Source organism: Lissotriton vulgaris, chromosome 1_1 (assembly GCF_964263255.1).
Source record: "Lissotriton vulgaris chromosome 1_1, aLisVul1.2, whole genome shotgun sequence".
In the NCBI taxonomy this organism is placed as follows: domain Eukaryota; kingdom Metazoa; phylum Chordata; class Amphibia; order Caudata; family Salamandridae; genus Lissotriton; species Lissotriton vulgaris.
In genome coordinates, this window is record NC_141685.1 from 922,279,563 (window position 1) to 922,306,012 (window position 26,450).

General features: G+C 43.9%; 1 protein-coding gene across 2 annotated transcripts in view; it reads left to right on the forward strand.

Moving 5' to 3' along the window:
- Window positions 1-26,450, forward strand: part of LOC147748172 (butyrophilin subfamily 2 member A2-like) — a 154,928-nt gene that overhangs the window by 47,585 nt on the left and 80,893 nt on the right. For both annotated transcript variants that reach the window (XM_086959079.1, XM_086959080.1), the window contains exons 5-6: window positions 12,966-12,986; window positions 23,355-23,375. In XM_086959079.1, the coding sequence (XP_086815205.1) occupies window positions 12,966-12,986; window positions 23,355-23,375 (42 nt within the window). The remainder of the gene's footprint in view (window positions 1-12,965; window positions 12,987-23,354; window positions 23,376-26,450) is intronic.

A 26,450-nucleotide genomic window follows, 5' to 3' on the forward strand; every position in this document is an offset into this window, starting at 1 on the left:
GTAGCCTGTCCTTGCTCCATCGTTAGCCCGATTCTCTTGATTAAACCATGTTAGGTATTTTTTTCTTGTGTCCCGTTGAAGCTGGTTGTAAAGTGCAGGTGACTTGTGCTGTTGAATACTCCTGAGAGTAGCCTGACCTTGCTTGTTCACAGGTTCTGTTCTTGTAGAAGCGGTTTTAGGAATTGAAGACCATTGTAGGCTAGGGGGATTGAGGAACCGCTTAGTCAAGTGATTACTATTGGCCTGCAAAAGTGAATTTGCAGGTGTATGAATATTGGTTTTAGCAGTTTTATCCTTTGTGGCACTGGCACCGGGTATAGACCGAAAATATGTAGGAACGTCTCTTGCTTCGATCTGTAAAGCTATCAATTTTTGTTTTGCGACTGGTTTTTGCTTGCAAGATGGAATGACAACTTTAATGTCTATGATCCTGAATCAATGTAGCATAAACTGCTGCTTTAAGGCCTGGGAAAAATGGGCTGAAGATACTCCTGGCATTTCAAATGTTTGTATGAGTTGATCCCTGTCCAGGCATGCCGTCTTCTTAGAAAGGAATTTGTGGCTGTTAGATGGAACAGGAATTGTGTTGAGGCATTGGTTACTCAGTTAAAGGCAGATTTTCCTATACTTGAGACCCTAGCGTCTTGCATGCCTAGTTCCTCATGATCCTTTTTGAATACTGTGCTGTTCCTCAATTTCAAGCTTACAAAGATTGTTGATGGAACCCCTATTGGAAGCGCACAGTTTGACAAAAGCACTCTTGGTTTGAAGTAATTGTTTTTTTTTTCTAAAACCAAACTCTAGACGTACCTGGGCTGGTGAAGCTGTTTTTGGAATGAAAAACAGTTTTGTATACTTTCATCTGGATCGTGTTGAGTGTAACTATTTCAGGTCCGTGCATGATTTCTGTGCTGTAGGCCACCGCTGGCATTAGCTGTGTGGACATTCCAATATGTAGATGGATAAATGATGGACAGCTCGGTTTCTTTTCCAGCAGTTTCAACCCAAAAATTAACGACTCTGCTTTAGCTTGCATAGCGGCTAAATGATGTTTATGGGTCATTTCATTTCCAATTTGATGCCTAGGTATTTATATGTGGTAACAACTTTCTTTTTTGAATTCTAAAAACCAGTTGAATGATTTGGTATCAACCAGCCAAACCAATCTAGTTTTATTTAAGTTTAGGTCTAGGCCTCGCTCGTCCATGTAGTTTTTACGGCATTCATGCTGTGTTGCAGGACTATTGGCGTTTGACTGAAGAGAACAATATCATCCGCATATTGCAGGCACTCTATCCATCAACCATGGGCCAAGGAAAAGGGGAGAGGGCCCAAATACATTGCTTGCTCATGTTAATTCCCATAGTAAAATTTGCTTTCCATTTTCAGAAAAACAGCTGATTGGAATTATACCAAATTTGGCATAAGGCTAGAACTTCTTAAAGTGTGCTTTTTGTGTTTTTTTTTTTCTCACTTCATTTTGCTGTTTTTGAGATTTGTGTTTAAAGAGGTGCTCAGGTTGGAGAAATTAGCTGACAAAACCAAAGGTAAAAGTGACGCTATAGTTCCTTATAGTATTAAGATCTTTCCTCATGTTTAAAAAAAAATCCCCCAAAAAAATGGTTAAAGTGACATTAGTCAGGCATAGGAATAAGACGAAACTAATGTTTTAAAACAAAAAAAACCACAGACATTCCCCAGTTAAAGTTTACTGCGCGAACTACAACATCCGTCCTCGCCATGTACTGCTTATGACCTCACATGTTACATCACTCAGTGACATATTCAATGACCTCATTGACATACTGATATTACTGATGACATCCTAGTCATAAGCGGTATATAGTTAGAGAATATACTGAGTGTACATGTGCGGTTGCATAGCATGAAAACAGTGTATGCCTTGGAGGAAAGTAAGACTGTGCATGTTGAAAGCTATATAGTGCACCAGAAATATTACTCCAAGTTAAACAAGATAAAGGCAGAGTTCACCTGATGTGGGTTTGCGTATGTTTTTGGGTAAGTAGGTTAAGGCTTAAAGCCAAAGCCTGTTCCAAGAAAATCTGTGTGAAAGGACAAAGCCACTGTTGATAACAGAGTATCCACCATAGGAATCTGAGCACGTGCCTATGGTAAATAGTTGTAATACAGTAGCATAGACCAATTCCATGTATTAAGGACTTTTGTAAGTTGTGGCTGTTTATTTCCAGCCTCATTGAGAGCCACAAGAACTAGAATAAAAACATCACTTCTTGTCTGAAACATGTGCATAGCTGGATGAAGGAGAACTGCAACTTTCTGAATGGCACTGACACTTGAGGTCATTAGACCAGATTTCTTTTGGATAATAGTCTTACATCATTGTGGCTAACAGTAGTGGGATAGTGTACAAATTCTGCTCAGACAGTAATGAATCTTGGTGCCCAGATTGATCTTTTGCTTTTGAAATATGAAAACACAAACTGCTAAATGTTTCTATGAAACCACCTCTTCCAACTCCAGCTACTCCAACAAATCAATCTGTCCGGGATGGTCTTAATTGAAATTCAAATATCATAGCATTGTTTGCGTGGGAGCTTCTAAGAAAGACCCTAAAGCTGCAGAGTTCAAAACTATTCTGCCTGTCTCTGCCTCAACCTAATAACATGGTCTCACTTCATACCAGTACTCCTTTATTTGTAATGGTGGTACAGGGAATGACATTAAAATAACTGTATTGTCTTCAAAACCGGGCAGGCCTCAGCCTAAAACAAATTGCTTTTTTTTGCATAGCTTTGCACCCAAAAAGAACTTGAGATTCTGTAGGCAACCCTGATTGCCTATGGCAAATTAATGTCTTTATTTGGACAAGAAATGTTGAGCATAAAAAGATAATTTAGTATGAAAGGCATTTTAGTAATTGTTGATGTATTCAACTTGATTGAGGTGAGATATGGTGCATGACAAGCAATAACAAGACAGTACAGACTTGTATGTACCTATGTGCATCATTTCTATGACCAATTTGTGAGTAGATGGCCTAGTTAAGAAGACTTCTGTATTATGCAAGATTGTGAATGTTAAAATGAACATGCCTTAGATATTGCATGGAAATCTGGTTATTGCAAAGCAACTTTTGTTGGCTAAGCAAAAGTTGGGTGAGACCATGTAGCAGCCCCAGATTACAGAGGGGTTGTTTGAGTTGAGCTATTTATTATCAGTAGCCGATATAGAGCGCGTTTTTTGCTTCTAACCATGTCTTATGGTGGCGGTGCTGCAGGGTGGGTGTGTTTGGGGAGTTCTTGTGACAAGTTCTTGTAGCAAAATATAGTACTTTATCCAGTGAGGTTAAAGAATATACGGGAAACTATACCAGTAAATCGTTACATTTCTTGAGTTTTCTCAAGAGAGCAGTGTCTTGGATGTACAGAATGCCCGGTTACTCACCGGTAATACTCATTACTCCGAGCCCTGGTCTCCCCGTCCCATTCCTGAAGAAGTGAGCAGCTAGTCTGCTCTACAGAACCCCTACCTAGCTGAGCTGTTGGCACTTCCCCCTAGGATGACGTCACCATCACGTGACTACAAAGGAGGAAGTGCCGGAAGAATCATCCTGAAAATTCCAAAGACTACAGAACGAAACACATACAATCACCCACAGACACCCCAAACCAGGGAGGGAGGGAGGGAAGGGCTCAGGAATGGGACGGGGAGACCAGGACTCGGAGTAATGAGTATTACCGGTGAGTAACCGGGCATTACCTCCTCGTCCTGTCTCCCCGTCCCATTCCTGATGAAGTGAGCCCATACCCAAGCACACGGTGATTGTAAGAAAAAAACAGACCAGAATAATGCAAGAAACCGGTCCATTTTAATCCACAAAAATAAGTACAAATCACAAATCATGTACAGTAGACAGGACAGAAGCCCCAAAGGCAGCAGAGGCCGCCATCCCGAACTCCAGACGATAATGGGCAACATAAGTGTGGGGAGAAGCCCATGTGGCAGCATTGCAAACGTCCCTCAATGAGGCCCCTTTGAACATGGCCCAGGAGGAAGAAACACTCCGAGTCGACCTACCTGGAACAGAAGAAGGCAGGGGACAGTGGGCAGAATCGTAAGCAGAAACCACAGCGCCCTTGACCCAACGAGACAAGGTGGACAGAGAAGGGCGAAGCCCCAGACCCGACAGGCCATAGGTGATGAACAGGGAATCCACTTTACGAAAACCAGCCGTATGCTCCAAGTAGATGCTGAGAGCCCTCAGCACATCCAACGAATGGAGGAGCACCTCCTCAGGAGAAGAAGGATCCGGAAAAAACACAGGGAGAACAATATCCTCCTGACAGTGAAAGGAAGAAACCACCTTAGGAAGAAAGAACTGACCTGGACGGAGAATGACCTTGTCAGCGCAGAAGCGCAAGAAGGGGGAGAAGCCATCAGCGCACCAATCTCACCAACCCTCCGCCCAGAAGTAATGGCCACCAGGAAAATAACCTTCACAGAAAGGAACTTCAGGGTCACGGAGTCCAACGGCTTGAAAGGAGGACCCGTCAAAGCCCGCAGAACCAAGGGAAGATCCCAAGGAGGCACAGGCGAATGGGAAACAGGACGCTAAAGCAAGAAACTCCGCAGAAGGCGAGCCACCAACGGGGAGACAGAGGAAACAGAGGAACCCCGAAAGGCAAGAATGGCAGCCCACTGCGCCCGCAGGGAAGAAACCGCAAGCCCCAGGACGAAACCATCCCATAAGAAGTCCAGCACCTTCACGGCCACACAGGAGGTAGAAGAGAGACCCTTCCCCAGACACCAAGTGGAAAAACTCTTCCAGTGGCGGGCATAAGATTGCAAGGTGGAAGGACGCCTGGAAAGCTGAAGACATTGGGCAACCTCCATAGCGCAACCCAAATCCAGCAAACTCAACCTCTCAAGTGCCAAACCCCCAGCCGGAGGCGTCGCAGGGAGGCAAGACTGTGAAGAGGAGCCCGCAGGGGGGAGGGAGACATGGGAAACCTCCAATGAGGGCAAACAGAAAAGGCCAGGAGAAGGGGGTACCAAGACTGCCGGAACCACCAGGAGAACCTCCCCCCGATCCCAACGAATTTTCCTGAGGACCCTCGGGATCAAGGCAAACGGAGGGAAGGCAAACAGCAGACCCCTCGACCAAGGAATCGAGAAAGCATCGGAGGCCCACGCCATCGGCGAGGGAATGATGCTGCAAAACCGGGGAAGAAGGGCAGACTCCTCCGAGGCGAAGAGATCCAGCCAAGGAAGGCGGAACCTGAGGACAATCAGATCGAACAGAACCGGGGACAGACAGAGGGACACCGAGGAGGGGAACACCCTGCTCAAATAATCCGCAGGCCCATTCTCCTTCCCCGGAAGATAGACCTGTTCAGAGACAACAGAGCCGATTCGGCCCAAAGGCCGATCTCCCGGTACAGGAGAAACAGAGCACGACACATGCCCCCCTGGTGATTCACATAGGAACGAACCACCTGATTGTCGGTCTGAACCGAAACCGCCCGACCCCGAAGGAGAGGAGCGAACCAAAGAAGAGCCAACCAAACCGCCCTCAATTCCTTCCAGTTCGAGGACTGGAGTGACTCGAAACTGGACCACCGACCCTGAGCCTTGGACGCACCGAGAACAGCACCCCACCCCAAAGCACTCGCACTCGCACTCGCACTCGCACTCCGAGGACAACACGACCACAGACTGAGGGGGAAGGAGATCGAAACCCCCGGAAAGGGAGAGAGGGGACAACCACCACTGGAGATCCGCCCGAATCCCCGGAGTGACAAGGATCAGAGTCTCGTAGTCCAAGGAGGCGGGATCCCAGTGCGACAGGACGTGATGCAACCGGGGGTACAGATGTAGCCTGGCCCAAGGAAGGAGAGGCAGAGTGGACGCCATCTCCCCCTGACTCTTCAACCAGAGACGGGCAGACACCTGCGACTGGGAAAGAAGCCAAGAAAGGTGGCGAAATAAAGTCAACTGGTGCTCCTGGGAGAGGAACACCATGCCCAGGCCCATCCGGAAGAGAGCCCCCAGGAACTTCAGGGACTGAGAGGGCACCAAGGAAGACTTCCGGTGGTTGATAAGGAACCCAAAGGAACCCAGCAGAAGACACCTGTTCCACATCCGATAGAGCCTGTGGAAAAAGAGGGAGAGACAATCAACCAGTCGTCCAAATATGGAAAAACTAGCAGCCCCCTGGAATGAAGAATACCCACCAGAATGGTCAGGAGCTTGGTGAACACCCTGGGCGCCAACGACAGGCCGAAAGGCAGCACACAGAGCTGATAGTGAAGGGCCCCCACAGCAAATCGCTGAAAACGCTGGTCGCTCGGATGGACAGGAACGTGTAGATATGCATCCATCAAATCCAGGGCCGTCAGGAAGCCACCCGGAAGGACCAGAGGCAGGATGGACTGGAGGGTCACCATTTTGAACGGACGATGGATGACGAAGTGATTGACCCGCTTCAGATCCAGAACAGGACGAATATCCGAAGTGTCCTTCTTGGAAACCAGAAAAAGGATCGAGTAGCACCCCAAGCCTCTTTCCAGCGGAGGAACCTCCACAATAGCTCTCTTCTCCAACAGGAGTCGCACACCCGCCAACAAAGCATCTCTTCTTCGAGGAAGACGGGGCAGGGGTGTCTGAACAAAACCCAGAGGAGGAGGAGAGGAAAACTCTATCCGGCAACCCTTCGAAACAGTCTGAACCGCCCAGGCATCCGGGACCGACAACCACTGGGCACGGAAGCACTTGAGGCGACCACAAATGGGCAAAGGCAGACAGTCATTGAGAAGAGGAGGAAGCGGTGGCGGCAACACCGGCAGTGGCCCGGTGCTTGGCACTTCCAGGGGCCCCCCGGCCACGACCCCTGCCTCGAAAGGGCTGAGAAGCGCCACGATCAGGAGGCCCAAAAGCGCGACGATAACTAAATCCATGCCCCCGAGAAGGAGGACGGACCGGGGCCACCAGCTTGCGGTTCTCCGCCGACTGCTTGACCATGCCCTCCAGCTGAGGACCGAACACCTTTGAACCCTCAAAAGGCAACTTAAGGAGAACCGACTTCTGGGAAGAGTCTGCCTTCCAGGAACGCATCCAAATATGACGACGGGCTGCAATGGACGCACCAGAAGCAGCGGCCGCCGCCCCCAAATTGTCAAAGGAAATGTCCGACAGGTAACGCACCCGCAACTCCATCAAAGACAGAAGAGGCGTGGCATCCTCGCTGTCATTCAGCAGAACAGACAGAGACTGGAAGTCCTTAAGGAGCGACTGAACCATATAGTTAGAATACGCAGTCGCCCGGACAGAGAAATTAGAAGTAGCATAGGAACGCTTCACCGCCCCTTCAACACGCTTATCCACAGCGTCCGCAGGAAGGGCGTCCTCAGAAACAACCAAACCCTGAGAGGAAAGGCCAGCCATTAAATTGTCCACTTTCACAGCCTGAGGGAACTCATCAGCGAAACCCTCAAGAGGGTAACGTCTGGACAGGAAACGAGGAAAAGAAGACTTGTCCACCTCCTTCCATTCGTGAGACAGCACATTGCGCACTGCACCATGCAAAGGCAAAGAATCCAGAGCAGGCTGGACATACTGCGTAAAAAAGTCATCCTCAACAACAGCATCCGCAGGAGGAGAAAAACCCAAGTTGGACCTCACATGGGCAAACAGTTCAGTGAGCTCAGCACCCTGAACAAAACGACCACGGACACCCTCATCCTCATCAGGACCAAAGTCTTCCACAGGATCAGCCTGCGCATCCAAAGAAACACGAGGCACCTTGGGAGGAGGCTCAGCCGCGTCCCTAGCCAGGAAAGCAGCAGCCACAGCCTCATTAATAATGAGGCGCAGGGCATCCTGAGGGGCCGCAGAAGAAGCATCCGAATCCATTGCGGAAGCAAAATGTCCAAACAACACACCCAACAGGCATAAACAAGGACAAAAAACATCCCAACAAGGACCCCAGATATAGCAGAGGACCCGAACACCTGTGGGAGGAGAAAAAAACTGGGCCGGTATAAGAAGCCCACTAGCCCAGCCAGCCGCCAAAATCGCCCCCTTAAAGGATGCAGGACACCAAACTCCTTAGAAAAGCCCCTGCCCGCTAGAGCAGGGTGAAAAACGGACCGGAGACTGCCCAGGAACGGCCGCTGGAGCAGGCCAACCCAAGCCAGGTGAGCACCAGCGAGCACAAACAACAGAAACGGCCGCTTACGCGAGCCGCGTGTAAAATAGTGCCCCTAAACCGAGACGGGCGCTAACGCGAGCCGTGTGAAACAAAGAAGCCCCAAAACGGAGCCAGCGCGGAGTAAACGTCAGCGCATAAAGCACAGGCGGCCGCTAGAGCAGCACGCCGCAAATAAAAAACAAAACATCATGGAGACTTACCAGAACACAGGAAGACTCCAAACAGCACAGCCAGGAACGCGGTTGTAGACTGCAGAATGAAAAAAACAGGATGATTCTTCAGGCACTTCCCCCTTTGTAGTCACGTGATGGTGACGTCATCCTAGGGGGAAGTGCCAACAGCTTAGCTAGGTAGGGGTTCTGTAGAGAAGACTAGCTGCTCACTTCATCAGGAATGGGACGGGGAGACAGGACGAGGAGGTAATGAAATATCTGAGCATATTCTATATATATTCATTACTTATCCCTTTTGGAGATAAACGTATCCTTCTTCCTTGAAATGTTCCATAGGTTTCAGTCTGAATATGCTGCGTTCATGGTGACTGTGAGTGGGTGAAGCAGAGCGATGGATAGTTGAGGGAAGGGAGGCAGGTGCCACTTTGGCAATACTGATTATTTCCATTTTGGATTAATTTGACATCAGTGAATGAACTGCCATTCAGTGATGACTGTCCATAAGGCATGCTGAGATCTGTTTGGATATAAATAGTGAAGATAAAGAACAAGAGGAAGATGTGGGCGTCCTCTGCATATAGCTGATTGGTTGGGGAGCCAACGAAACTGATGATATTGCTGAGAGATGATATAGAGTAAAAGGGACCCAGAAGTGAACCTTATGGGACAGAGATCCGCCAGGGTTCCTGGATTGAGAGGAAAGCACCAAGAAAATGCGAATGAGTGATTAGAGAGAGGATGAGAACCAGTTTCGAGCGGATTCAGGCACAGAGGTATAATCTGATATACAGTATAAGATACCACAGAGAGGTAGAAGGATATGATAACAGATGAGAAGTGGTGGAGAATATGAAGTTGGATAAGTGAGTGTAGGAAAGTAGGATCTGCTTCTTATGGTTACCCCCACTTTTTGCTGGATGTTATACTGTTTTTGACTAGCCTGACTGGGATCCTGCTAATCGGGATCCCAGTCTATCTGCTTTCTGCGTAAAATTGTATGTTATGTACGTTGGTACACTCCAGATTGGATACTGAGGTACCCTTATAAGTCCCTAGTATATGGTACACATGTACCCAGGGCATAGGTACCCTAGAGGCCTCATGTGCTGAAGCATGTATTTTGCCACTGATGAGGCCATGCGAAATAGAACTACAGGTCTGCCATTGCAACCTGTGTATGCTGGTGCTTGCACCACTTACTTTAGATATAGGTTCACTATATCTATAGGTCACTACACTTAAAACTCATAAGTTACCCCTGTAGCAGGCCTTAACATTCCTGAAGGCAGAGTTTTATGTGAGATGGTGACCCTGCATGAGCAGAGCCCCTCTGTAGCCTTTGGAGACCATTCTCGTGTTGTCTGTGACTCAGCCAGACATATAGGTAGAGGTGCATTATAACCTCGCAGTAAATGCTATCTCAAACGGCTGAAACAAAACATGCCATGTTTGGTATCAAACACCTTGGAATCATACCTCCACGCCAGTAATCGGTGTGGGAAGTATGATTCCACCCTCTGAAGCAAGATTCGTGGGGTCACTGGTCTTTCCGGTGCCAGCCTTCTTGACCCAAAATGGTTGCTGCTGACCAGAGACACATTTCTGCCCTTCAGCTGCAGAGCCAAGCTCGAGCAGGGGAAGGCAGGACAATAGACATCCTGTCACAGGGAGGTGTGACCACCTCCCAGACAGTATTTAGTGTACTGGGATTGGTTGGGTGCACTTCCAAAGTGCCTGAAAGTCTGCATCTGGGGCACACTTGGTGTCCCTGTGAATAGTCCAGTTCAAATCATTTCTGGGAGCCGTTGGCTCCTGCTCTGGTGCGAAACTGGACAAAGGGCATGCGAGTAATCTCCCCTCTGTCCTGTCCCCTAAATCTGTCCAACCCTCTTCCTTTGGTACATAAGGGCTTACCTGGCTGCAGGACCTTAGTTTTGATGTGGACATGCTTCTGAACAAGAAACCACTGACCTTCGACCGCCTGGACAATCTGGACTTTGCTGGACTTCGAATGGGCCCAACTTTGTCTCCCTCTCCGTCCAAAGCATTGTATGTGCCCGTGCACCATACAGGCTCCATGCTGGACATGTGGAGCATTAAGGACATCTGAAGAATCTCCCTTGGGGTGAAGGAGTCACTCCCCTACATTAATAAGCACCGTAACGCAACTGACCGATCTGCTGATCCTGAGCTCCTGCAAACTCAAAAGACTCTAGCAACACAGGGTGTGGGTTCAGATGTTGCCTGAGGTTGAGCTGCCCTCAGAGTTTGAGGCCAGTTTCCTTCGTGGGGACCGCATAACCCAAACCTCTGTGTACTGCATACTTTTGCAAGTGCCTATGCTTGTTGGTGATTCCTGAGCTTGTGCATTGGACTTCGTGTAGTCCTGATCCTGAGCAGTATTTCCACCAAAAAACTCTGGCCTCCTCGCACCTAGTGCTCTGTGGGCTGGTACTTTGTGATCTTGCTCAATCCCCTGAACCTTGCTGGTCCACACAGTAACCTGCTTGACCTTCCTGTGTGGGTTGCTGTTACCAAGGCTTGTTGGTGCTCCAGCCAGACATTGACCCCTCAGCGCTCAACATCCATCATGGGACAGCTCGCATTCAGCTCCTGGTCGTCCTCGACGTCTCCTGGTCCTCGTGGCTGCAGAGTGAAGAATCCCTTCTTTGCACCTGAAGCACCCAACATTGGTGGGCATTCGTCTACCGAGCCCCTGGTCACCCTGAAGTGACCCAGACTCTGTCCCATCTGCTTTCAGGTTCCTTCTATCACAAATCCACCCTTGGATTCCAACGGACGCTTTCTTACTTCCTGGCAGCATCACTTATTTAAAGCTCCCCATTGAAAACGGCAGCAGTTTCCGGCACCACTTCAGACCTATGCTCCCGGCTTCCCTGGGATAGGTATCTTTGGTACTCCAGTATCCACTGGGGTGGCTCTCTAATCTCCTAAATTCCAAAAGGTTTCCTCGAAATCCACGAGAAGGGTCCTTAAACTTTAAAATTGTAACCACAACTTCCCCATATAATTGTACGGAGCCCGCCGTCGTGTTAGCACTCTGCACCCATCCTCTATGGGGTCCCTATCTACTCACCTAGGGTGGTTCCTTGGGCTCCCCGCGATTCTACGTGTTCTAGACACTGTCAACTTAAGTCGTGGTTCTTATACCACTATTTTAGTATATGGTTTGGTCTCCCCCTGGAGTCCACTGTGTATTGTGCTACTCACAACTGTTTCTTTGCTAAAGTATTGTGTGCTTTGTGTTGCATCCTCATGTAGAGGATACGAGAGTGTTATATATATATATATATATATATATATATATATACAAATATTTTAATAACTACTGTGTGGTCTTTCATTTAATTGATACTAAAGGTAATATTCTTGTAAAACAAGCTTCTTTTCATTCCTTCAAGATTAAGCCTGAAGGTTACTGTCCACAGCTACCACTAGGATAGCTTTCTAAAGAATCTGTGACCTCATACATCATAAGGGTCGTTTGGACAGGTGCAAGGTGCACACTTTAATTAGCGGACAGCATATACCAGGCCAACTTATCACAGTGCGGATCATTTGTGTGGGTTGTAACACCATAAAAGGGGCTCTGATGTGAAGGTTTAGGAACCTGAAGGGGTGATGAGGTGCATTATGGGTTGACGTTTTGCTAATAGATTTACCTCTGCAAGAGATGTGTAGTAGAAGGAAAAGAGAGAGCATGAGAGAAAGGGTGTAAAGTGTGATTGGTAAACGATGAAGTAGATGCAGCAAATGCACTTTAGTGAAGCTTTGCTGGGCTAGTTTGGATTTTTTAGATATTTGAGGTGAAGTATGAGGCACAGTTATGTGGGAGAAATGTGTAACTTGTGTAAGGGGAGAGTAGATGTGTGGGCAAGTACTTGAAAGGCTGCGCATAGAGAAGTGATTTATTAATTTAACAGCAAGGATTTGACAAAGGTAAGTGCAGGGGTAGTCGGGACTAGGCCTGGGTAAAATAGAATTTGCGGTGGTGTACTTAACGTCATTTTGTGAATTTTACATACAGTTGTTACACAAAAATCTTAAAATTACACCACTGAGTATTTGCGTGGCTGTTTGTGCCAAAATTATATCCCAAGAACAGCACTAACAACTAGAGCATGAACATTAGTTTGCGGCACTTTTCTTGAGCTTTTTTTGCACAAAGTGTTTTTTTAGCTTTATTTTCCCACGAAACCTTCCTTGCTTCAAAAATTGAGTGTGCACATCTCGCTATACAGAATAGAGCTAATTAACAGATTTGCATTGCTTGTAATTAAGTGTAATTTCACAATTTTCCAAACATGTCATGTAATTAAGCAAAAGCAGAGTATAGGTTCTTGCTTTTAATTTCACTAGGCTGATATATTTTGGATAATTGTCTTTTTGATGTCTGAATTAATTTTGTTGGTTGCTGGTACACCTTCCTGCACAAATGCCGTTGTTTTTTATTAATATCCGGTCCAGTCATAAAAGAAAGGAATAGAACTTGGGGAAATGTTCTGGAAAGTCTTGGCTTTTAAAACACACAAGCATCCGCTAATGTGAATGGATTCTGACCCATCTTTTATCTTTCACAGATAACTACGCCAATAATGAAGGTAAGACTGCAGAGGCAAACTATCTCGAGCACCTTTTTTTTCTGGTTTGATTTCTTCATTGCACTATTAATAGCAACCTGTGTTGTGTGAGAACTAAAATGGCTACACCTTTGTAAAACATTTTAGCTTTGGAAACGTCAGGGTTGCTGCTATCCTGTGTTGTGACGTTTGTGTAAATACTAAATACAATCAACATCGCCATCAACACGGCTGTCGTTGTAACCACCCAGTGGGTACCACTCTCTGTGTCTACATCTAAACCTGGATCTTTTTAAAGAGTGTTAAGAGGCACTATGCAATTCATTGTGAAAAAAGCCTCTAGATCGCCTGTTTAAAAATAAATGTATTCTTCTAACTTTGGCATTCAGCTGCACAAATGCTATTAGCCAAATGCTATTAGAATGTTTTTACGTGGAGTCTGGGCACTTTTACTAATTATTAATGCATAATCAAAATATGTAATTTATTTAATTAGGTTGGAAATGTGTGTGTGTATGTGTATGTATGTATATATATATTCACAGAAAAAACCATAGGTTATAGTCCATATATAGTTAGGAATTTGCATTTACAAAACCTTGAAAATTCACTGAAAAAACCATAGGTTATAGACCATATATAGTTAGGGATTAGCATTTAAAAAACCTTATTTTATTTGCACAAAACCATTGAAATTCTATATATAGTTAGTTGCACTAACTATATATCGCGGACCCGCAATCCACTGCTAATGATGTCACATATTACATCATTCATGACATGGTCAGTGACATCACTGATGACATCACTGATGACATCTCAAATGACATCACTGATGACATCACTGATGACAACACCCGGTGACTGTATGTTTCTGTAAAGTTAAAATATGTCTTACATATTGAAGAATGAGTGGATGTATAAGTGTCTGGATGAAGGATTTAGTAGGTGCATGACTGACTGTATGAGAGAATGATTAAATGTGTCTCACTGAGTGCATGGGTTAGTGATTAAAGTGTCTTAATTTGGCAATCATTATTTATGTTCTTCTGTAAACTGCTGCATGTTTAAATCAGTAGCTATATCAGTGACTATATGGGTTATTGAATGGTTGCCCAAGTATTTGTATGGGAGACTGAGTATGTGTGTGGGTGGCTGGGAGGTGTATAACTCTGTGCATAGATGTGTGAGCAGTTGATTCCCTAGGTGTATGGGTTCAAAAGTGCATGTAGAAACAGCTGTATGGACAGTTGACTGTGTGCATGAGTATATTGGTGAGTGAATGGATATCTCAGTTCTACATGTCAAAGTAAGTACATATGTAAAACACACTCCATGTGAGAGTTGACATATATAAATAACTGAACATAAGAGCCAGTGAATGTGAGAGTGGCTGTATGAATCATTGTGATCTTGTATCAAGGATTGTATAAGAGAGTAAATATGTGTTAGTATATGTTTGAATAAGTAAGGTGTGTATAACTGTATAGTTGAGGAAATGGAGATGTGATTGATTCTTTGCATGACTGACTAGGTGTGTGAGTAACTCCATGGATGTGTGACAGTCTGTGAGTGCCTGTTTACACTGAGTGTATCTAAGGTTATATTAGAGTCTGAAGATGTATTATCACATAAATGATATCATCAGTGATGTAATCAGTAATGTCAAATGAGATGTCAGTGATGTCATCAGTGATGTCATTTGAGATGTCATCAGTGATGTCATCAGTGATGTCATTTGAGATGTCATCAGTGATGTCATCAGTGATGTCACTGACCATGTCATGAATGATGTAATATGTGACATCATTAGCAGTGGATTGCGGGTCCGCGATATATAGTTAGTGCAACTAACTATATATGGAATTTCAATGGTTTTGTGCAAATAAAATAAGGTTTTTTAAATGCTAATCCCTAACTATATATGGTCTATAACCTATGGTTTTTTCAGTGAATTTTCAAGGTTTTGTAAATGCAAATTCCTAACTATATATGGTCTATAACCTATGTTTTTTTCTGTGAATTTCATTGGTTTTTTAAAAGCTAATATCTATAGCGGTAAAATATATTCTTTATTAAGTGACGTATCACGTAGCCCGTGAGACGCCTCATGATGCATCGCATAACCGTGACGTATCGTCTCTGCAGCGCAAACCAAACCCAAAACGTAAGCGCGCCAGAACACGCTTAAAGATATATATATATATTTTTAACCTTAATTAGACAAAATCCACACGTGCACATATCACAAACGTTCAAAAAACACAATATGTCGGACTCCCGTTACGCTGCCGGTTAGCTGCCCGGTTAACGTACCAGGAAGCACCTTTACCGCGAAAAATCAAATTTTTTTTTTCACCCCCCAGGGAACTTTAATAGCCCCCTCATCAATCCTAGGGGTTCAGGAGGGGTCTGCCTTACCCCTTTCATTCATTTACACCTTTTTTATATTCCACCTCTTGTCTCTCGATCCCACAGAGAGACAAGATGGCGGCCGCTCCAGACTGTTTACAATGATAACAGCCAATCAGCTTCTCCTCAGACTCCCGTTACACTGCCGGTTAGCTTCCCGGTTAGCTGCCCGGTTAGCTGCCCGGTTCGCGTACCAAGACGCGTCTCTACGGCGAAAAAATCGGATTTTTTTCTTTTTTTTTTTGGCCCCGCGTGGCTTTATAATATCCCCCTCATCAATCCTAGGGGGTCAGAAGGGGTCTACCTTGCCCTCTTTCCTTCATTTCCCCCTTTGTTTTGGCCTCCTCTTGTCTCTCGATCCTACCGAGAGACAAGATGGCGGCCGCTCCGGACTGTTTACAATGTTGACAGCCAATCAGCTACTCCTCAGACTCCCGTTACACTGCTGGTTAGCTGCCCGGTTAGCTGCCCGGTTAGCTGCCCGGTTCGCGTACCAAGACGCGTCTCTACGGCGAAAAAATCAGATTATTATTTTTTTTTTTTTTGGGCCCGGCGTGGCTCTATAATATCCCCCTCATCAATCCTAGGGGGTCAGAAGGGGTCTACCTTGCCCCCTTTCCTTCATTTCCCCCTTTGTTTTGGCCTCCTCTTGTCTCTCGATCCTACCGAGAGACAAGATGGCGGCCGCTCCAGACTGTTTAGAATGTTGACAGACACCGGAGAGCCAATCAGCTTCGCTTCGCAAAGTTCCGATACGCGAAAAGTTCGCGAACCGGAGCGCTGCCCGGAGCGCTGTTACAGATATATATCTTGTTTTAAACGTTAATTTCTCAAAATTCACTGAAGCACATATATTGAGACCTAGCAAAGGCACATCGGGCTAACAGTCCCTACAATTTTGCCAAGTTTCGTGGAAATCCATTCAGCCGTTCGGGCTAAAAGTGAGGCCAACCGCCCTATGGAAATTAACATGGGAAAAACGCGTTTTGGGACCCCCCTTTTTTCTCGGCCCCCCCTTGACGAACCCCCCCCAAATTTCCAGGAGCTGCTCAGAAACAAAATGTGCCATTTTCCTGACAATTTCAGCCAATTCCGTCCACAAACGCCAAAGTTATTAGGCATAGAATTTTCAAAAGTTCCATAGAGAAAAAATCCTAACTATATATACCTACTGGCTATCGCCAGTAGGTAATATATATATATATATATATATATTTTTTTTTTTTAAATCAGCGATAAAGTTATCAGAGGTGTAACTCTGAAACTGATCAAGCCAAGTACAGGCCTATTCGCCTTGATTTACCTGTATTGCATGATACAGTGAATCACAAACCCAATTGGAGAGATTGGATAAATGCGCTAAGATGATCAGTGGCGTCTCTAGAAGTATTTTTTAGGAGTGGCACACAAGAGGCCATTGATGCAACTGAGCAGTCACCACTGTGTAGTTGTTGCTAGGTCAAAGCTTCCATAATTTTGTTTTGCTAATAAGTTTTATATTTTTCGCCAGTCTGCACACAACTTAAAAATTTTTTTTTTTTAAAACATCCACTTCCTCTCTTTTTTGGAAAGTTTTTTTTATCTATCAAGTTTATTTGCATAGTTAATAAAAAAAACATTGCATACAGTTAAAAAAAAGTTTCTGATACACTAATTTAAAATACAAAAGCGAAAAACCTAAAAAGCTTCTCCTTGACACGGTCCTCATCAATTAAAGAACCATTTCTAATACACTCATTTGTGGTAGTGAAGGAAAAGCATAAACATTTTCTTTACAGTAAAATCAGCAAAATAAAAATCTCCAAGATTTGAGTTTATTGTGTGTAGAAATGTAAGTGCCCACGGGACCTGAACTTGCCTTTGGCACCTTCCCTGTAGTTTACAGAGGCTAGTTTTATTCTTTGAAAAAACCTTCTTGAGTGTTGTAGAGTACAATTAATTAGTGCAAATATAGACACCTTGAATCGGGTTGTAAAGTGCAAGTGATTTGTGCAAACCAACGTTCTTAAAAGTAGCCTGTCCTTGCTGTCCTCGTTGGCCCAATTCTTTTGATTAAACCATTTTAGGTATTTTTTTTAATGTGTTCTGTTGAAGCTGGTTGTAAAGTGCAGGTGACTTGTGCTGTTGAATGCTCCTGAGAGTAGCCTGCCCTTGCTCATTCACAGGTTCAGTTCTTGTAGAAGCGGTTTTAGGAATTGGAGACCATTGTAGGCTAGGGGGATTGAGGAACCGCTTAGTCAAGTGATTACTACTTGCCTGCAGGAGCGAATTTACAGATTTACGAATATTGGTTTCCGCAGTTTTATCCTTTGTGGCTCTGGCACCAGGCATAGACAGAAAATATGTACTAATGTCGCTTGCATCTATCTGTAAAGCCTACAATTTTAGTTTTGCGGCTCGTTTTTGCAAGATGAAATGAAATATTTAATGTCTATGATCCCGAATCAATGTAACATAAACTGCTGCTTTAAGGCCTGGGAAAAATGTGCTGAAAGATACTCCTGGGGTCTCAAATGTTTGTATGAGTTGATCACTGTCCAGGCATGCCGTCTTCTTGGAAAGGAATTTGTGGCACATCTTGCATGCCTAGTTCCTCTGTTAGGTTTGAGAGACCTTATTCTCATTATATTCTTGTTTCGTGCCATAGTAGGTTAGCAGTTTGCGGCTAAATTAGATCGCATTTGTTTTCACGTTATGCAACCCTCTGAGTTATCCTTGTAATGCACAAAGCTTCAGTTAGCAAGTGTGACTCCATTTTGTATTTTGCAATACCCGTTAGGCTGTGTCTGAATTAGGCCCCGTAATTTGTCTTGCTTGCCTCCGCTTTAAACTGTATTTAGTTATTATTTTCTTTCCAGTTCAAGGTTGCCTTCTGACTTACTAATGAATAAGCCATTATGCCTTTGCATACCTATCCATGTGTGTAGCTCTGCTCCCACGTTAGGAGATGCTGAGACTAGGCAGAACAAACTTGAAACTGTGATAGTGGGTACCCATCTAGCAGGTAGTAGCCCATTCATCTGTGCTTTCTTTGTTCATGCTCGGCCTAAACTGGTAACGTTCCACTGTGGGCGTGGTTTGGGGGGTTCTTGGAGGAATGGTACTGCGTTGCAGACTGTTGGAGGGCCAGTCCCTCGGCAGACTTCTTCGGGATCAGGTCAGATTGGACTCCTCTGCAGAGTATTACTAAAGTGCTGGTTTGTATCCTCTACTGTCTGACCGACTTTTCATTTGGTAGAAGGCGAGTAGGAGGTTGTAAATAACCTGGGTGGCCCCTAAGGGCCACTTCCTTCACCTCAATGGCCTAGCTTAAGTATTCTCCCCATGATCTTTTTGAATACTGAGATGTTCCTCAATTTCAAGCTTACACAAAGATTGTTAATGGAGCCCCTATCGAAGCGCACAGTTTGACAAAAGCACTATTGGTTTGAAGTGATTGTTTTTTTTGTTCCGAAAGCCAAACTCTAGACGTACCTGGGTTTGTGAAGCTGTTTTTTGGAATGGAAAACAGTTTTGTATACTTTTGTTTGGATCTTGGTGAATGTAACTATTTCACGTCCATGCATGATTTCTGTGCTGTAGGCCACCGCTGGCATTAGCTGTGCGCACTTTCCAGTAAATAGATGGATAAATGACAGACAGCTTGGTTTCTTTTTCAGTAGTTTGAACCCAAAAACGAACTACACTGTTTTAGCCTGCATAGTGGCTAAATGACGTTTATAGGCCATTTCATGTTCCAATTTGATGCCTAGATATTTATGTGGTAACAACCTTGACCTTTTTGAATTCTAAAAACCAGTTGAATTACTTTTAATGTGGTATCAACCAGCCGAACCACTCTAGTTTTATTTAAGCTTAGCTCTAGCCCTCGCTCGTTCAAGTAGTTTTTTACAGCATTCATGCTGTGTTGCAGGACTGACGTTTGACTGAAGAGAACAATATCATCCGCATATTGCAGGCACTCTATCCTTCAACCACGGGCCAAGAAAAAGGGGAAAAACGGGAGAGGGTCCAAATACATTGATTTATCATGTTAATTCCCACAGGAAAATTTGCTTTCCAATCCCCAAAAAACTGCTGATCTGAATTACATCAAATTTGGCATAAAGCTAGAACTTTACTCAAAGTGCACTTTTTGTGGGGTTTTTTTTTTGTTAATTAATTTTGCCGTTTTTGAGAAATTTGTGTTTAAAGAGGTGCTCCAGTTGGTCTTGAAGGGATTGAAAATTTAGGCCGGGCTCAGCAGGGGAGAAATTAGCTGACAAAACCAAAGGTAAAAGTGACTTTATAGTTCCTTATAGTATTAAGATCTTTCCTCACGTTTAAAAAAAGAAAAATCCATAAAAAAACACAAATTAAAGTGACGTTAGTGAGGTGTAGGAATAAGATGAAACAAATGTATTAAAACCCCAAAAAACACAGAACTTCCCCAGTTAAAGTTTACTGCGCTAACCACAACATCCTTCCTCACCATGTACTGCTTCTCACCTCACATGTTACATTACTCAGTGACATATTCAGTGACATCATTGGTGACATACTGATAACATCGTAGACATATGCGGCACAGAGTTAGAGAATGTACTTAGTGTACATGTGAGGTTGTATAGCATGAAAACAGTGTATGCCTTGGAGGAAAGTAAGATTGTGCATGTTGAAAGCTATATAGTGCACCAGAAATATTACTTCAAGTTAAACAAGAGAAAGGCTGAGTTCACCTGCTGTGGGTTGTTGATTTATGTTGGGAAGTGGGTTGAGGCTTAGAACCAAAGCCTGTTCCAAAAAAATCTGTGTGAAAGGACACAGCCGCTGTTGACAACAGATTATACACCATAGAAATCTGAGCACATGTGTATGATGAATATTTGTAATACAGTAGCATAGACCAATTCTATGTAGGGAGGACTTTTGTAAATTGTGGATGTTTATTTCCAGCCTCATTGAGAGCAAGGAGAACTAGAATAAAAACATCACTTCTTGTCTGAAACATGTGCATAGCTGGATGAAGGAGAACTGCAGCTTTCTGAATGGCACTGACACTTGAGGTCATCAGACCAGATCTGTTTTGGATCATAGTCTTACATCATTGTGGCTAACAGTAGTGGAAAAGTGTACAATGTCTGCTCACAGGTAATAATCTTGGCGTCCAAATGACCTTTTGCTCTTGAAATAAGAAAACACAGACTGCTAAATGTTTCTACGAAACCACCTCTTCCAACTCCAGCTACCCCAACAAATCAACCTGTCTGGGATGGTCTTCTTGAAATTCAAATATCGTAGCATTGTTTGTGTGGGAGCTTCTAAGAAAGACCCTAAAGCTACAGAGTTCAAATCTATTCTGCTTGTCTCTGCCTCAACCTAGTAATATGGGTTCACTATATGCCAGTACTCCTTTATTTGTAATGGTGGTACAGGGAATGACATTAAAATAAAGGTATTGTCTTAAACACCTGGCAGGCCTCCGCCTAAAACATAGAATGTTTTGCATAGCTTTCACCCAAAAATAACTTGATGATCAGTATGCAAACCTAATTGCCTACGGCAGATTAATTTCTTTATTTGTGACCATGTAGCGGCCCAAGATTACAGAGAGGTTGTTTGAGATGAGCAATTTATTATCAGTAGCTGATATAGAGCACCATTTTTTCTTCTAACTAGATCTGATGGTGGCGGTGCTGCAGGGTGGGTGAGTCTGGGGAGTTCTTGTGACAAGTTCTTGCAGCAAAATATAGTACTATATCCAGTGAGGTTAAAGAATATACGGGAAGCTAGACATGTAAATGGTTACTTTTGTCAAGTTTGCTCAGGAGAGCAGTGTCTTGGATATGTGAAATGAAATATTTGAGCATAGTTTATACATATGCATTACTAATCCCTGTTGGAGATAAACGTATCTATATTCATTGAAGTGTTCTGTAGGTTTCAGTCTGACGATGCTGAGTTCATGGTGCCTGTTATTTGGTGAGGCAGGGCTATGGATAGTTGAGGAAAGGGAGGTAGGTGCCAATACTGATTATTTCCATTTTGGATGAATTTGACATCAATGAATAAACTGCCATTCAGTGATGACTGTCCATAAGGAATGCTGAGATCTGTTTGGATATGAATAGTGAAATTAAAGAACGAGAGGAAGATGTGGGCATCCTCTGCAAATAGCTGATTGGTTGGGAGCCAACGAAACTGATGATATTGCTGAGAGATGATGTAGAGTTAAAGGGACCCAGAAGTGAACCTTATGGGACAGAGATCCGCCAGGGTTCATGGATTGAGTCAAGAGCACCAAGAAAATGCAAATAAGTGATTTGAGAGATTGGATAAGTAACAGTTGAGAGTGGATTCAGGCACAGAGGTATAATCTGATATACATTATAAGATGCCGCAGAGAGGTAGAAGGATATGATAACCAATGAGAAGTGATGGAGAATATGAAGTTCGATAAGTGAGCGAGGATCATTTGTGTGGGTTTTAACCTCAGTGCCCCCTTTAATCTTGATTTATGATGTCAAGTCAAGTGGTCTTTATTCGGATATAAAATATCCATAAAAGTACAAATCATCACTGCCAATATACATATAACATACAATCATCAATAAGAAATACAAAAGGAGTTAAAAAATGGGATAGGACAATAGTCTTGAAATCAATAAATAACATAAAAACAATGTGCAAAGCATAGTAATAAAGTGCAAATAGACGCTATGTAAACCTTCAGTAAGCACGGAATCTAACAGCAATATTGTACAAAAATCGCAAATTGTAAACTTTGAACTCAGTGCAAATAAGCAATTGTAAACATCCGACTAAGTGCAAAATAGACTACCACATATATGCTAAATCCAATTAAGAAGAGAGATTACAGGTGTATAACATGTTTCAAATTATATTCATGGAGGCTCGTGAACGTACCACTACTCACAAAAATGAGCTTACACGGAAAATCATGTCATCACAACCCAGCTGCAGTATTTCTTGGTACGCCAAGGTATAATGAGTTTTATGATGAGAAGGTTTGGGGACCTAAGGGGTTGGATGAGGTGCATTAAGTGTTGACGTTTTGCTAATGGAATTACCTCTGCTGGCGATGTGTAGTAGAAGGAAAAGAGCATGAGAGAAAGGGTGGAAATTGTGATTTGTAAAGGATTAAGTAGGTGCACTTTAGTGAGGCTTCGCTGTACTTTCTTGGATTTTTTAGATATTTGAGGTGAAGTAGGAGGCACAGTTATGTACGAGAAATGTGTAGTTTAGATGTGTGGGGAGAGTAGATTGTTAATTGTGTTGGCAAGTATTCAAAGGGATGTGCATAGTGAAGTGATTTATTCTTAATTTAACAGCAAGGATTTGACCAAGGTAAGTTCAGAGGTATTCGGGAAAAGGCCTTGTTAAAATATAACTTACTGTTGTGTACTTAACGTAATTTTGCGAATTTTGCATGAGGTGTTACACAAAAATCCCCAAATTACACCACGTTGTGTAATGCGTTGCTATTTGTGGCAAAATGGTATCCCAAGAACAGCACTGATAACTAAAGCATGAACATTAGTTTGCGGCACTTGTGTTTTTTGACTTTTTTATTTATTTTTTGCACGAAACCTTTCCTTGCTTCAAAAATTGATGAGTGGACACATTTCGCTTTACAGTATACAGCTAATTAAAAGATTTGCATTTCTTGTAATTAGGTCTAATTTCCCATAATTTTCCAAACATTTCATATAATTAACCAAAAGCAGATTATAGGTTCTTGCTCTTAATTTCACTAGGCTGGTATGTTTTGGATAATTGTCTTTTGAAGTCTGAATTAATTTTATTGGTTGCTGGCACACTTCCCTGCACAAATGCCATTGTTTTGTTAATATCCAGTCAGTCATTAAAGAAAGGAATAGCAGCACTTGGGTAAATGCTCTGGAAAGTATTGGCTTTTAAAACACACAAGCATCCGCTAATGTGAATGGATCCTGACCCATCTTTTATCTTTCACAGATAACAACATCAGTAATGAAGGTAAGACTGCAGAGACCACTAACTCAAGCACCTTTTGTTCTGGTTTGATTTCTTCATTTCACCACTAATGGCAACCTGTATCGTGTGAACTAAAAATGGCTGCACCTTTGTAAACATTTTATCTTTGGAAATATCAGTGTTTCTGCTATCCTGTGTTGTGTCGTTTGAGTAAATACTAAGTACAATGAACATTGCCATCAACACGACTGTTGCTTTGTGACTGCATCTTAACGCATCATATATAATTAGGTTCTAGGTTCCGTCTGGTAATTTTAACTCCCTCACCACCTTAGGCCCACATACCCGTATGCACAACTGCAGCGTCTCCTCAAAAGATCTCAGATAAAGAGCCCTCTCGCGGGGCCTGTGGAGGACAGCAGCGCCACCCCCACGAGGAGCAATGCCCGATCATGAAGCATGACACTTGCAAGGGTGTGTGAGAGCACTATATCCAAAAAGAAGGGATTCCCCATCACTCTAGATAACCCAACTGTATTGAGATTGACCTCTCTGATACTTCCCCTCAACCAGAATAGGTTGTGATTCTCTTTTATCTTAGGAACAGCTACCCCTTAGTGAATACTATGTTAATCTTTGGGAGCACTGGTACTGGACCTACTCCTCTTCTAACAGCTCCCCGTCCACCCCCTACAACGTGTTATGCTAGACGGAGTAGTCCCAGACTGGCTCGACCCACTCACCCACCCCCACCTCAGGCCACCAAAACGCCTGTCAGAACTCATGACGGCCGCCCAGATACAAGGCAATCCAAAACCTCAACCGTCTGCACATTATTCTACCCGGAATAGAAGTCCAAAGGTTCATTTGATATTCTAAACCATGGTAACATCCTTAAGATAATCCAAGCCACAGAGACACTGGGACAAGTCACATCGCATGAGATTCCATCTATCGAGTGCAATGTGTCTGGGCATGGGAAGGCAAAAGTGAACACTGCACTGATACTGGTTGATTATGAACCGTTCCAAATGCTCATGTCCAACAAAATGCAAATGTAAAGGTAGTTTGAAATGCTCAGAGTGCTGGGTGAAGGGGATGCACGCTACTGCACTGGGAGACGGACTTTGCCAACAGTACGCGCTGGGACGTCAAATATTTATACTTACTGAGAAGCGCCCCTGTGAGGACAGAATTGATTCTATGCTGATTATCAATCGCATGCATATTCGAATTTATTTTTCGCAACGCAAATATGTTATGAAACCTAATAAAAACCTTTTTTAATTTAAAAAAGCGCCTGGGCATGGCCAGAATAACAAAACAACTAAAGTAACCTAGTGAACCACGGAGTTAGTCATGAAAATCCTGGTATACGTGGACATTTTCAAACAGTGGGGGATTACCATCTCCCCCGCTAAGGAACCAGGTTATTCACGCGTCCTTGAAAGTCCGTTGGATACAGTTAGCAGAGTACGACCTCCTGTCCTCACCACTACAGCATATTTGGCTGCTGAAGCCCGAGCTCTCGCTGCCAATCAGGACATAGTTTGTCTCTTCCTCTTGGAGAGTCACAAACAGGGTGCCACAGCTCTGGCCTGGTCACTCAGCTCCATGCTTCCTCATCTTGGGAGCTTTGCAGCAGTTGTCCGGTGAGGGACAGACCACTGCCACCATCGGGCCCTTATTTATTTTATTTTATTTTTTTCTGACATTTATAGAGCGCGAACAATTACCCTTGGGTGTCTCGGCGCTAGACTGCAGTAATGTCATTCCCTAGAGGTAAGGATGCGGCTGGTGTGCTACATTTATTGGTTAAATAACCACGTCTTCAGCTTTTTCCTAAACTGTAGGAGCGATAGACTGGCTTTAATGTGATATGGTAAGGTGTTCCAGATCTTGGGGGCCGCAACTAGGAAACGGCGGTCACCCCAAGTCACAGTTCTGGTACGTGGGACCACTAATTGGTTAAGTGCTGAGGATCGTAGCTTTCTAGCCGGACTATAGGGTATTAGGTGATCTTTAAGGAAGCGAGGCCCCTGATCCTGCATTACTTTGTAAACTATGCACATCGCTTTAAACTTTATCCTGTTTTGAATGGACAACCAATGGTAGGACCTTAGAGTATCTGAGATGGGTGCGAATTTTGGTTTTTTGGACAGCAAGCGTGCTGCCGCATTTTGTACCATCTGCAACTTCTTTGTGACTCTAGATTGTACATTCAGAAAGAGTCCGTTGCAGTAGTCTAGTGAACTTAAAACCAATGACGTGACGTGCCCTCTCAAGGGGAGGCCATGCCTGCACCACACGGGTAATAAGGCGAGTGGGGCCTGAGGTGCCAGATACTCCCCTCAGCCATCCTCTGTCCCTCAAGCGTTGTTAGCTGGATACAGGCAGAAGGCCAGCACTCGTCAACCAATGTTGTGTTCCTTCTAGGATGTCAGCGAGGTCCTCCTCTGGAGCTGCTTCAAAATATCCATATCAATGTGTGCATTTAAAAGGCCTGCCTACGGATGTTGTCTGCTAACAGCAGGTTGAGTGGAGGAGCTCACCCCTGTGCATCCACCATCTTCAGTAGCTAAGCCTCGTCCCCTTGTGGCTTAGTTTTGAACTTATCTCTAGTGCGTGCGCATGTTCATAAAGTTCTATTTTACTTTCACTGTTTCAGGATTATTTTAGTTTTACACAAGAAGTTGTGTTCTTATTGTTTAGTTATTATGTTCTGTTTCTTATGTTCTATTAAGTTATTTTATGTTGTCTTGCTGTTCTTTGTGAGGAGGAAGATGTATGGTATCCTGTCTTCTGCTATAGCCGTGTTTTTTGTCCTAGGCTGGTGTGGAATGTTGTGTGTCATAGGTACTATGTGATGTCATTAGTATGAGTGCTTAATCGCTGTCAGTTGGAGTTTCTGTCCGAAGTTGGAGGCTGAGCTAGGTACGTCCTAGTTCGTGGTGCAGTTCTCTTCGAACTTTTTCCTAAAGAAAGTACCTGTTTCTATTCCCACTTCATTCCTGGATCTTCATACCAGCGTCTATCTTCAAAATGCAACATCATCCCTCACCATTCAAGAAATGCCAGTAGGGGAATTTACTGCCCAGTATTCCATAATGAGACCCA